Source organism: Squalius cephalus, assembly GCF_949319135.1.
Source record: "Squalius cephalus genome assembly, chromosome: 24".
Taxonomy (NCBI): domain Eukaryota; kingdom Metazoa; phylum Chordata; class Actinopteri; order Cypriniformes; family Leuciscidae; genus Squalius; species Squalius cephalus.
Genome location: NC_137145.1, coordinates 23,857,584 through 23,870,646, shown reverse-complemented (window position 1 = coordinate 23,870,646; position 13,063 = coordinate 23,857,584). Strand labels below are relative to the sequence as shown.

At 37.0% G+C, this 13,063-nt stretch overlaps 1 protein-coding gene across 1 annotated transcript; it reads right to left on the bottom strand.

Moving 5' to 3' along the window:
* Nucleotides 1–412: 412 nt before the first annotated feature.
* sgtb (small glutamine rich tetratricopeptide repeat co-chaperone beta) lies at nt 413–12,571 on the bottom strand. The gene is made up of 12 exons (XM_079860442.1): nt 12,499–12,571; nt 9,226–9,341; nt 8,025–8,128; nt 7,822–7,897; nt 7,537–7,636; nt 7,345–7,449; nt 5,431–5,569; nt 5,202–5,264; nt 4,559–4,596; nt 3,280–3,363; nt 2,967–3,087; nt 413–522 (listed from the first exon to the last, which is right to left on the bottom strand). The coding sequence occupies exons 2-11, from the start codon at nt 9,323–9,325 to the stop codon at nt 2,976–2,978; spliced, it is 921 nt and encodes a 306-aa protein (XP_079716568.1). The 5' UTR covers nt 9,326–9,341; nt 12,499–12,571; the 3' UTR covers nt 413–522; nt 2,967–2,975.
* Nucleotides 12,572–13,063: the final 492 nt, after the last annotated feature.

The following is a 13,063-nucleotide window of genomic DNA, read 5'->3' as shown; positions in this document are numbered from 1 at the left end:
CTGATATAGTGATTACCACACACAAATGTCTCTTGTTCCTAAAACGAACAGAATATGTTGTAAAAAATAATCAGAATGCGTTAAAGGGTTAGTTCACGCTAAATGACAACTGTCGTCATTTATTCTCCCTCACGTCCTTCCAAACAATGAGTCAATTGTCATTTTAGCAGAGAACTATTCTTATACAATGCCCTCGGACGTTAATAACATGGCCCCGAATCTAGTTAATAGGCATAAACATATGATCAATCATTCGTTTAGTAAAATAAAGTCAACTCTGATGTGTCATAACCAGCTACATTCATAAAGAGGACTGAAACATTATCTACACAGACAAACACAAAGAAACCTAAGAGAATGTTCTGTGTATAAGGTGATTTTAGATGTGTTTTCTCCTCTTCCCTCCTGACGTCTCCGTATAAAGTGCCATTCCCTCCATCCTGGGTTCGATTCAATAGAAGAATGAATTTAACGATTGCACTCACGTCTCTTTTTCCGCCCGCCCTCCTCTGATTCTTGATCCTGCATAGACCAGATTTATAGTTTTCATTATTCTGCAGGACACACGGGTGCGTGAACATAAAAGTCCTGTCCATGGAATATACTTACAGCAGTGTAAATGTTATAGGAAAATCCATGCTAGTTACACACAGTGATAAGAGCACTGGGAAAATGTCCAACACAGGCTCACTGGGAAAACGACATTTCTGCAGATGTATATCATGTTGCTTTTTTGCACATTTCACGATTATTTTAAAAGTGAAATGTCAAGCGGGTCAGTTATATCTGAAACAAATGACTGTGAATCTGGTTGTTGGTTGTCGTACGTATCGTGGCAGTTCGGAAATACAATGTCCGTGAGTGGCGCTAAAAGGTTAATATGGAAGCTTGTTTCCGCCACAGAAAAAAAAAATATATAATAATAATAATTGCGACTTTTTATCTCACAATTGCGAGTTTACATCAGAATTGCGAGATATAAAGTCAGAATTGCGTGAAATAAAGTCGCAATTGTGTGTTATAAAGTCAGAATTGCGAGATATAAAGTCAGAATTGCGTGAAATAAAGTCGCAATTGCGTGTTATAAAGTCAGAATTGCGTGTTATAAAGTCAGAATTCTGACTTTTTTTCTCGCAATTCTGACTTTATAACACGCAATTGCGAGTTTATATCTCGCAATTCTGACATCTTTTCTCAGAATTGTGAGATATAAAGTCCAATTCTAAGGAAAAAAAAGATGAACTTTTTTTTCTTTTTACCTCAGAATAGTTAATATCTCACAATTCTGACTTTATAACACGCAATTGCGACTTTATATCGTGCAATTCTGACTTTATATCTCCCAATTGCGACTTTATTTCTCAGAATTGCGACTTTATATCCCGCAATTGCGACTTTATTTCTCACAATTGCGACTTTATTTCTGGCAAGGATTCAGGAGTCTAATTAGATGAGTCTCGTTAAAATAAGTCGACCACACCCAAAGTTATAAGCATTTGAAAAAAAAAATCACCACTAGGTGGGGCTGTTTCGAAACTTCTCAGGTTCTTTGAGGACATCGTGCTGATGACCCATACCAAGTTTCGTAACAATCTGTTTATGCGTTCATAAAATACAGCATTTTAGCACATAATTCAAAATGGCCGACAGTCAAAATGGCCGATATGGTAAAATTGGATATCAGTCGACTCGGCATGTTGCCCTGAATCGAATGAGAATTTGATGATTTTTGGACAAACTGCCATTATAGCCATTTTTCATATCTAGCCATTTTCAAAAATAGCCATTTTTCATATCTCCGGACCAGTAGGTGGCGCTGCGCCGAAACACAGCATGTAGCCTCAGGTCATGCTTGTGACGATATGTACCAAGTTTGGTCAGAATCCGATAAACCATTGCGGAGATACAGCCTTACATCTGTTTTTGCAAGCGCTATGTAAAATTTGTTCGTGGGTTTATCGGAAACGGTTTGACGAATCAACTTGAATTCCATAACTTTTTCTCGGCATAGTCTGGAGAAGATCTGGTTCAATTTTCGTGAAAATCGGAGCAACGGCCTAGGAGGAGTTCGAAAAAGTAGGTTTTTCGGAAAAGTCAAAATGGTGGAAAAATTTCCATGACGGAAAATGACGTCATAGGGTGCAATCGAATCGGCTTGAGCTAGGGAATAAGGGGACAAAATAATTTTGTTGATAGGCCTTAGGGTTCAAAAGTTATTAGCATAAACATGAGTGAATCTTTGGACAGTTGGTGGCGCTAGAGGGATTGGTTTTAAGACACCAAATTTGCTATGGTGACTTTTCAGACTGTCCTCTGTCAGTGTGCCAAATTTCATAACTTTCCCGCAAGCGGTTCTATGGGCTGCCATAGACTCCCAGAGCGGAAGAAGAAGAAGAATAAGAACGGGAACAGATACAATAGGTGCCTCCGCACCTTCGGTGCTTGGCCCCTAATAATATACCGCCAACACTAAACCTGACAAACATGAGATTAAACCAGATGTGCTGAAGCAGCCATGCCATTTTAAGCTCTTTTATCGTGACTTGTATTCGAGCGCTTCACATCACAAGTGCAATGCTGTATCAGTTGAGCTATCGAGAAAGTTAACCATTTTAGGAAATACATATGGAGCTGATTATGTGATGCAAACGTCAAAAATGTATGCTCGATGGTATAGTGTTTTGAGGTCATAGCATTCTTTTGCGCAAGAAACCATGTGAAAATAAGTGTTTTATTAATCGATAATCTTCCAATGTAATCATAATTTATGTGAAAAGGAATAAGTTGTTGGTCTTTTACTGCCACTAGTTTTCATTTCAGCCGGAAACTGAATGTCACAAGTTTCAAACTGAGCACCACAGCTCAGTGCTGTTGAAAAAGTAAGACATATTTTTTTCAGCAAAGACGCATTAAATTGGACAGAAGTGACAGTAAAGAGAGCAAGTGTGTAGTTTAAACAGGATGACCTGCTGGGATCAGGAGTGTTCCTCGGCGCTGCCGCTGAAGGAGCGACTCCGTATGTGGTTCCTCAGCTGTTCGATCAGCTCTGGATTCTGCTGCTGGATCTGCTGGGCGAACTGCTGTCCACTGAGAGAAACGTCAGCAAACACTCCTAGTTTATGAGCCACATCAACACATCCTACCACGTTTGTAATTCTGCTTGGTGCCTCTGGTGTATATTATACACATCACCTCTGAATATCTATGCACCACATAATTCTTAAAACCTTCCGTGGAACACATGTCCCGTCAATCAGATGTCAAAGAGAAGATGCTCACGCTTCAATGAGACTGGATATGTCAGATAATCCTCCCACTCCTGCGGCAGGTCCGCCCACTGCGTTAGACATCATGCCCGACATGCTGGTTTTGGACAGTTAATCACAAACACACCTGGTCATGACTTTGTTAAATATAGCGTGTGTATCTGTTCCAGTATTACAGGGTTCGTACAGATACAGTAAAAAGAAATGCAAGGACTTTTTTAAACTCGAATTACAGATGTGAGGTTTCCAAAATACAACTTACAACGTATTTAATAATATATTTTGAATACAAAGTTTATAATTGCTATTATTGTTCAATAAATAATGTTTTCACTTCGTATCGTGAAAAGGTCTGATGGGGGTTTATCAGACCAGTGTTCATTTTGCGTGAAAAGATTGCATTTGTGCCTTTTTGAAAAAATTAAGTTTCATATATTGTATTTAAATAAGTCAAGCACTTTTCAAGTACCTCTTCGTAAATATGGCTGTTTTCGAGGGTTTTCCAGGACTTACATTTCAAAAAGTCAAATTCAAGTACTTTAAGCACCATGTACGAACCCTGGTTTTGGCTGTTTAAAGGGATAGTTCATCCAAAAAACTTTTGTTCATGTGTGTTTGTAGCGTGAGAACAAACCTCATCGGTTCTCATACGTCAAGAAAGTACGTTTGAGTTTTGTTTACCATATATGATGTACTCTATGTACGTGCATTGATCAATTAAGATAAGAAGCCTTAATAAAAGCATAAAGCATATCTGTTCATCATATTAAGAGACTGTACTGCTTGGAACAAATTGCCCAATCTTAGCAGATGTACACTATTGTTCAAAAGTTAGCAAAGAAGTGAAAGTAAAGTCATTTAGTCAAAGTCATAAAAAATGTATCATGATTTAAACAAAACTAATAAGCAGCACACTGGTTTTCAACAATATTAAAATGATTTCCAAAGGAGCGTGTGTGTGCATGTGTGACAATGTTTGTATGTGAATAAAAGCCTAAAATAAATCTGTTCAAGAATTGAGAAACTACTCAATTCATTCTTCACGTACGTTCTGAAGCCGGGAAATGTTGCTTGTGTAGACTTTCAATGGATGGACAAAAATGATGACAGAATATAAGAAATATATTTCATTGTGTTCCAAAAGATGAACAAAAGTCATACAGGTTTGGAACGACATAAGGGTGTGCAAATGATCACAGAATTATCATTTTTGGGTGAACTAACCCTTTAAATGAATTGAAAGGTTTAATTTGGAAGCACAAACGTGCAAGAGTTGATTTATTTAAACTCACAGCTGTTGCACCTGCTGGTTTTGCATCACACTGGCAGCCTATAGAGCAAAAGAGAGAGTGTTTGAGTGGATACAAACATCAAATTTAAAGAATACATGACAGTGACATTGTAAGATTACTGTTTTAGATCCAATAAATACAGCCTTGGTGGCCAAAGAGACTCTTTCTGACAGACTCCAAACGTTTAAACGATAAAAAAATGTAGCCTTTCACTTTCTTGAAACATATTGATGGAGTTTTTGTCCGATAAAATGCTCTGCACTATATTCTGCAGAGCAGTCCTGTATGGTAATGCTCCAAACATAGCCATAGGCTCTTTAAGTAGCATAATCAATGCCTAGAGCATGTCAAATTCATCTTTCTTGAGTTCTTCCTTCCTCTACACCAAGGCAGTCTCACCCTGCTTTAGATTTGGTGCATTTAGGTCTTAAAAGTCTGTTCTTTTTATGAAATTGTCCCAATTTCTAGACTGCTGCAGTGTGCTAGAAACCCCACGCTCCCCTCAGTCGGATTCAAGCGACTGGCCCTTTAACTCTGGCATGGGCCGCGTTCCAGACAGATGATAGGGGTCGCAGGGTCGATTTATGACCCGTTTCATAAATACTATTAACAGAGAAATGCGAAACCACACACTTGCGCATACCATGCTAATGAAAGCGGGGTTATTGATGAGGCTGGCCATGTCAAACCCCAGTCCTGTGGCCGTCTGTGAGAACACATGTAAAAGCTAATGTTAGGAGTTATTATTGGCTAGTTCTCATATTTAATAACTCAACTGGGATACTCAATACACATTCATTAAAAACTAAGATAGACTGAAGTCGTTCATAAGGTGGATCAAACTACATGTGACAGCAGCTTCTTCTACTCACAGGACTGGATGCTTCTTTTTGTTTCTGCTCTGCGATCTTTAGGTTGGATTTGTAGGTGTCGTTTTCAGGATCTAACACCAGAGCCTTATTAAAATAAGATATCGCTTCTGGATACTTGCTCATGGAAGTTAGTGCCAATCTATAATCATAAAAAGATCAAAGAAGATAAAAGTAATGTAATTTTGTAAATTAATAACTGTGACATACTGGTTACCTTTAAAATATTTTAGATTAACTTTTAAAATCTGTTGTATAACTCAGCAGAGATGGGAATCAAAAGGAATGCATTTATTCTGGTTTCTGATTCATCTGAGGATGCTAGTAATGATTTCATTTATGATCAGCACTTTTAAGGAATCGCCCTCGCCACTATAACTATATTTACTATATACATCCTAACTATATATTAAACCGGAAAAAAGTACAGTTGTAACCTAATATTCAAGACTTTGGGGATAACATGAGACTGATTCATTTAATTATCATGAAACCTATTCATTTAATATTCATGAGAGTCATTAATTTAATTATCATGAAACTGATTCATTTAATGCTCATGAAACTGATTCATTTAATATTCATGAGAGTGATTCATTTAATGCTCATGAAACTGATTCATTTAATGCTCATGAAACTGATTCATTTAATGCTCATGAAACTGATTCATTTAATGCTCATGAAACTGATTCATTTAATGCTCATGAAACGGATTCATTTAATGCTCATGAAACTGATTCATTTAATGCTCATGGCACTGATTCATTTAATGCACATGAAACTGATTCATTTAATGCTCATGTCACTGATTCATTTAATGCTCATGAAACTGATTCATTTAATGCTCATGGCACTGATTCATTTAATGCACATGAAACTGATTCATTTAATGCTCATGGCACTGATTCATTTAATGCTCATGAAACTGATTTATTTAATGCTCATGAAACTGATTCATTTAATGCTCATGAAACTGATTCATTTAATGCTCATGAAACTGATTCATTTCATGCTCATGGCACTGATTCATTTAATGCTCATGAAACTGATTCATTTCATGCTCATGGCACTGATTCATTTAATGCTCATGAAACTGATTCATTTAATGCTCATGGCACTGATTCATTTAATGATCATGGCACTGATTCATTTCATGCTCATGGCACTGATTCATTTAATGCTCATGAAACTGATTCATTTAATGATCATGAAACTGATTCATTTCATGCTCATGAAACTGATTCATTTCATGCTCATGAAACTGATTCATTTCATGCTCATGAAACTGATTCATTTAATGCTCATGAAACTGATTCATTTCATGCTCATGGCACTGATTCATTTAATGCTCATGAAACTGATTCATTTCATGCTCATGGCACTGATTCATTTAATGATCATGAAACTGATTCATTTAATGCTCATGGCACTGATTCATTTAATGCTCATGAAACTGATTCATTTAATGCTCATGAAACTGATTCATTTAATGATCATGAAACTGATTCATTTAATGCTCATGAAACTGATTAATTTAATTCTCATGGCACTGATTCATTTAATGCTCATGGCACTGATTCATTTAATGCTCATGAAACTGATTCATGTAATTCCATTAAATTATATTAACAGATACAACTTTTGATTTTAATAATGTATTAGTAAATGCAGAAATTGAAATGATTAAGATTAATAAATGATTAAGTATTATTTTTCGTTGTTAGTTCATGTTAACCAATGTAGTTAACTAATGTTACCAATATAAACTTCTATAACATTTATAAATTCTATCTAATATTTGTTTTATTTTATTTCAGCCTTATTTCACTGAACGAAAATGATTTTTAATAGTTTAATTTTAGTTTCAGTTACAATAACAACACTGACGGTTATACCACAGTAATTAAACCATCTCACCCCATTCTGCCATAAGCTTTACTGTACGAAGGGTCGATGGCGATCGCTCGTTCACAGTCTCTCGTAGCCTCTGTGTAGTTTCCAAGTTTACTATGTGCCGCAGCCCTGAGAGAGAACAACCCCATCAGTCAACACCAACACATCCGTCTTTATGAGTGACGCATTCTCACAGTGTGACATCGAAACGTTCACCTGTTACAGTAGTAGACTGCATTTCTTTGGTCCAACTCAATGGCTTTTGTATAACAGTCCACAGCACTGCTATAATTCTCCTCTTTCATGTGGTTATTCCCTAAAGAAACACAAAAGCATTTGAGCATTGGAAATGATTGATGCATTCATTATTGATCATGTTTTTATTTGCATCATCCCAATGGAACAATGTGATGACAGAACGATTAAGTTATACATTATGCATCGTGTAATATGACTCTGCGAGTGTTTTGAGTCTAAATACAGTAGGAAAGGTTGACATGCCCTCGTTTTTAAGCTGCTCAGCTCTCTCAATGTCCTCAGGAGATGGAAACGTCTCAGGTAACGTCACGATATCATTCTGGAAACAACAATTAGACAAGAAACTGTGGGAAAATGTGCGTCTAAAATCTTGCTTGTTGCATATTATGCAGAATTAAAGCAACAGTAATCGAAAGCATGACAGGCTGATATGTATGAAATGTTACTTTGAGGAGAGAGTTGAGGAATATCTCTCTCAGTGGCTGAGGGGCGGCGAGATGGCAGTCACTGGAGCTGATCTTGAAAGTGGTCTCGAGACACTGTACGGCAACTTGAATAGAGAATTATGCATTCATATTTTCAATTTTGTACAATTTGTTTAAAAAAAAAACAATAACGCTATATATTAATTACATATTACAATGCTGACATGGTGGTGTTTCTTCAACAATGTTGGCCATTTATGTAGACGGTTTTTAATTTGAAAGTTCTTTTAATTGTTTTATGAATATCTTAAAGGTGCAATGTTTTACCATGTCTTCATTTATTGAAATAATTTTGAAATGTGCATACAGTATATGTACAGCTCAATTTCTAAACTGTTTCAAAAGAGTTTAACTTGGATATTCTATAAGCTTTTCACTTTTATTTGGCCTCTTTCCAAACTTTTTTGGAGTGTGTTACATCCACACTTCCAAAATGTGTTTACAAAATACAATTAATTTGTACATTGGAAACCTTTTTTTGTACTTTTGTCAGTTAATTAAATGTTCAAGAGAATGAACAAATAACAAACTCTTGATTTTATTGATTTTATTCAAAATGTCTCAACTTTTGAGGCCCTTAAAGTGTACCTTCAATGGTAACTCTTTACAATAAGGTTCATTAGTTAACATTAGTTAATGTATTAACTAACACAAGCTAACAATGAGCAATACATTTGTTACTGTATTCGTTAATTTTTTGTTAATGTTATAGTTAATAAAAATCCAGCTGTTCATTGATTGTTAATGTTACTTCACGGTGCATTAACTAATGTTAACAAATACAACCTTTGATTTTAGTAATGTATTAGTAAATGTTGAAATTAATATTAACTAAGATTAATAAATGCTGTAGAAGTATTGTTCATTCTTAGTTCATGTTAACTAAGGCTAGTTAACTAATGAACCTTATTGTAACACTTACCCATTCAATACAATTAAGCACACTTACAAATCACAAAATGGCCACATCTGTCTGATTGTTAATCAATCTGATATATCAGGCCGCCAATGTATCACTAACAGTAATGTAATTAAACAGACAAGTAAAATAGTTTGCTGTGGTGACTTTCAGAAAGTCCTTCTGATCTGACAGAGTCCAGAATCAGTCCAAGAGTAGAAAAGGCCTGTGACTTTAAATGTTTTAAACATGAGGGTGACCTACCTTCCAGGCTTTCCTGTTCATCTGAATTCAGCGAGCCACAGTGTGTCTGATCTCTGAGGAACTGCACGATAGAATATGCCAAGCGCTTTTCCACTGCCATTTTGTCTGGGAGAAACCTGAGGAAAGATTTGTTGAAAAAGGTCCTTTTCAATAGATTCAGACGTTAGAGGAAAGGTGGCATGGATGGGTCAGCTGAAAGAGGAATAATGATTTAACAAGAGACTGTACTGACAAAATATTCAATAATGTGTACATTTTGCAAGTGATATCAGCTGATTATTATAAACATATTTAGACACATATTTAGGGGTGGGGATCAAAAATCAATTCCAAATCCAGAATCGGATACTTGTAATATAATTAAAATTTCAATTCCGCAATTTTCACTAATCAATTCCTGTGTGTATGCATTTTAATGTGATTTCAAACATGAAGACATGAAAGAGAACTCAACTCTCGCATCGCACACTGTTTCCTTTGCGCAGACATCCAAAGCGGCCTCTCATAGATCATTACACCTGATCACTTCATGTGTCTTCTGTGATCGGATCGCTATCCGGTCGTGAAAAGACCAGGTGTAAATGCCCTCTGAAACGCTTTCGAGATGGATTTAAATCCGATCGCTCAAACCACTTCACTTCAGCATTCCAGACGAAACTGGACAAGTGGAAATGCATCTGGTTGTTGAAACCACATAACGTAACTTTACTCCTCCCAAAATGTTCAAGCGTGTTATGGGTTCTATGTCATGTTATAGCCAGATATGACAGCGCTACTGAAACACACATTGCTGCAAATTAATCTGTGTATCTCTTCAGCAAGTCAACGTGCAAACTGACGCAAATAAAACAGAAAGTAAGCTAAATTATAAATTAAAGTGAGACTAAATTATCTTTCCGGTGCCGAATTGAAGATCGGATTTATATTCGTTTTGCGGAGATACATTTATGTGGGCAAGGGTAAATGGAACCATTTTAGCAAATCAGATAGCTATCCGATCTGTAAAAACACATGTAGATGACAAGACGTAGCCTAAACAGGCCCATATAGTGCGCGATACTGACTGAACTGTGTTCTCACACGCGTCTTCTTGCGCTTGAACGCACAAATACACACAAAAGTATGTCACAATATCCTAGTAAACACAGTTGAGTATGTCTTAATTGAACGTAAGCAAAACGCATTTGTATCAGTGTATACTGTATCCTGCATTAGGTTTTAAAGTGACAGCAGCCTAATATTCCGTCTGTGTCATTAACGTTAATCGAAGAACAAAAGGAAAAAGAAAATCACTCACTGATCTTGACTGAATAACTTTTGTAATTTTAAAAAGGATTAATTTATATTTTATTTATAAAAAGAAAGCTATGCAGTGTTAACATTTGATTCAAATTTCTGTACCTGAACTTTATTCAGTTGTATTTTGTTTAGTGCAGTTGTTTTTGCTGTGGTATTTCTGTTAAAACCATAGGAAAACCATAGGTTGCAGAATTTTGTTCATGGAAATCAGCTGCAACAAAACGTTTTGCTATACAAATATGTTATATGTAAGGGATACATATCCCTTACATATAACACTCCGCGATACTCCTAGCCTGGTTAAAACCAGACCATTCTCAGTAGTAACTGAGTTATGGTCTGGCAAAGCTTCATTAATAACTCATTTCCAAAGGGGGCGTCACCAACGGACGTCGCTCAAATGCCTCTGGGCGCAGTTGGATAGGCCTAAAACCAATCAGAGCGATCGTCATCGTGTAAAGCCATATGCTGCGTCCCAATTCGCCTAAGTTACACTACGCCATAAAAGTATGTACTCTTTTTGTGAAGAAAAGGTATTTACTTTTGAATGTGTAGCAAAAAAGTAGGCAAGCTTTGGGACATACTACTTCGTCATCTTTATCGGACGGATCTGTCGCGTGCATCCTGTCACTTAAACTGCCCTGTCAATCATCGTGTCACAGTTAAAATCCTCTATTAAATCTATTTAATTTCCTACCGTTTCGGAGAGAAATGTAGTAGCACGTTCATCTGCCAGTGGGTCTTTCATGGAGACTGTCCTCATGTGTTTGCAATTTGAATATAATAATGCATTTAAAAGTTGAACGGACGTCACTCAAATGCCTCTGGGCGCAATTGGATAGACCAAAAACCAATCAGAGCGATCGTCATTGTGTAAAGCCCGCCTCAACGTTTCTGATTGGTGCCACGATTTCTAGGCCATGGAAATGGGCTTGAATGAGCTCTTTGCCAGACTACTTCTCGAGCAAATCTGAATTTGCCGGAAGTTGTCTGGGTTTTCCCAGGCTACGATACTCCGCTTCGCGTCGCGGTCCTGATCAGCCTGTCGGGGTTGAATTCGCTACAACAACCGCCTCGCTCTACATTATCCCGCTTATTACATGGCTACCTACCAAATAAATCAATAATTTGACACAAAATATTGATTTAAAAAGGAGTTTATTGATTTAAAAACGATTGTATTGCTTCCGCTAAAGAAAATAGTCCGTCCCGTCTCTACGGTTAGAATCCTGCGTCCATAGCAACGCTCTGTTTTTCATGGCAACGGTGTGTTATACTCCACACAGCGGTCTGTTATCAAGAAATAACACACCGCATCCTACATTAGAATTCAACCCAGCCATGTAATAAATAATTTGACTGGAATCAAATCTGGGAAATCGATAATCGGAATCGCTAAATTTCAAACGATGCACAGCCAATTATGCTGCATGTGGTTGCAGGGGTTAATTAATTACATAACAGTCTTCTGATTTCATCAGCTTCTGCTCGTCAAAGCCACATGGCTGTGATCTGAAATATAAAACTGTTCTGGTCCATACTGTAGACTAGCCTACATAGAATAGTTTCGTGCAGCTGTAATAGGCTATTGAGTCTCTTATGCATGTCCCTGGATAACAAAAGCCAAAACACATGATGCAGTTATGATGTAATAATGACAAAGGCATCAAAATTCGCCCTACAACATGAAATATCATTTAGCCTGATGTATATTTAAGAATAAACCCATTGTTAGGTAGATGAGCAGTAGCCTGTGCATCACAGATGGTCTATGTTTACACTGGTTTACACAGATGAATTGCAGGAGGTTGGGCAATGGCTGAAGACATTCGCAGTTTAATTAACGGACAGAAAGAGAAACCTTTGCAAACGCAAGTCTCTGATACACTTCTAGACTCATATCATCTCATATCAGCGCACAATATCAATAACATTATAGTCTTGTGGATGCTGTGCGCGCCCCCGCCCACCTACCTGGAGAAAGTGCCCGCAGCGCTCGTTCCAGCCACAGCGTCATGAACACTCGCGTCGTGAGACTGATGATGAGGATGCGCAGCACAGCGCATGCGCCGTCGAGCCGGAAGTGGTATTGTTCAAGGACTACAATGAAGAGTTCATGAATCCTACTACGCAAAAGGCGTAAAATTATTGATATATATTTTAAATTCTATCTTTTTTTATTTATTAACTTTCAAAAAACATCAAACAGAAGTGGAGGATACATATAACATATAAGTCTGCATGCACATATTTGCAAAAGACATTATTTTATCTTGACCAATTTACATATTTTCCTGTATTTTACAAGATAACGGAAAATATTAAATTCTACAGATTACGTTTTCGGAATAAGAGATTTTTTAAATACTTTTCTTATTTGTAAGTAATACAATTTAGCTGTCTACATGGGGCAAAGACTTATCAAGAGAGAGAGAGAGAGAGAGAGAGAGAGAGAGAGAGAGAGAGAGAGAGAGAGAGAGAGAGAGAGAGAGAGAGAGAGTGTGTGTGTGTGTCCATTATTTCATGTGATCTATTGCAC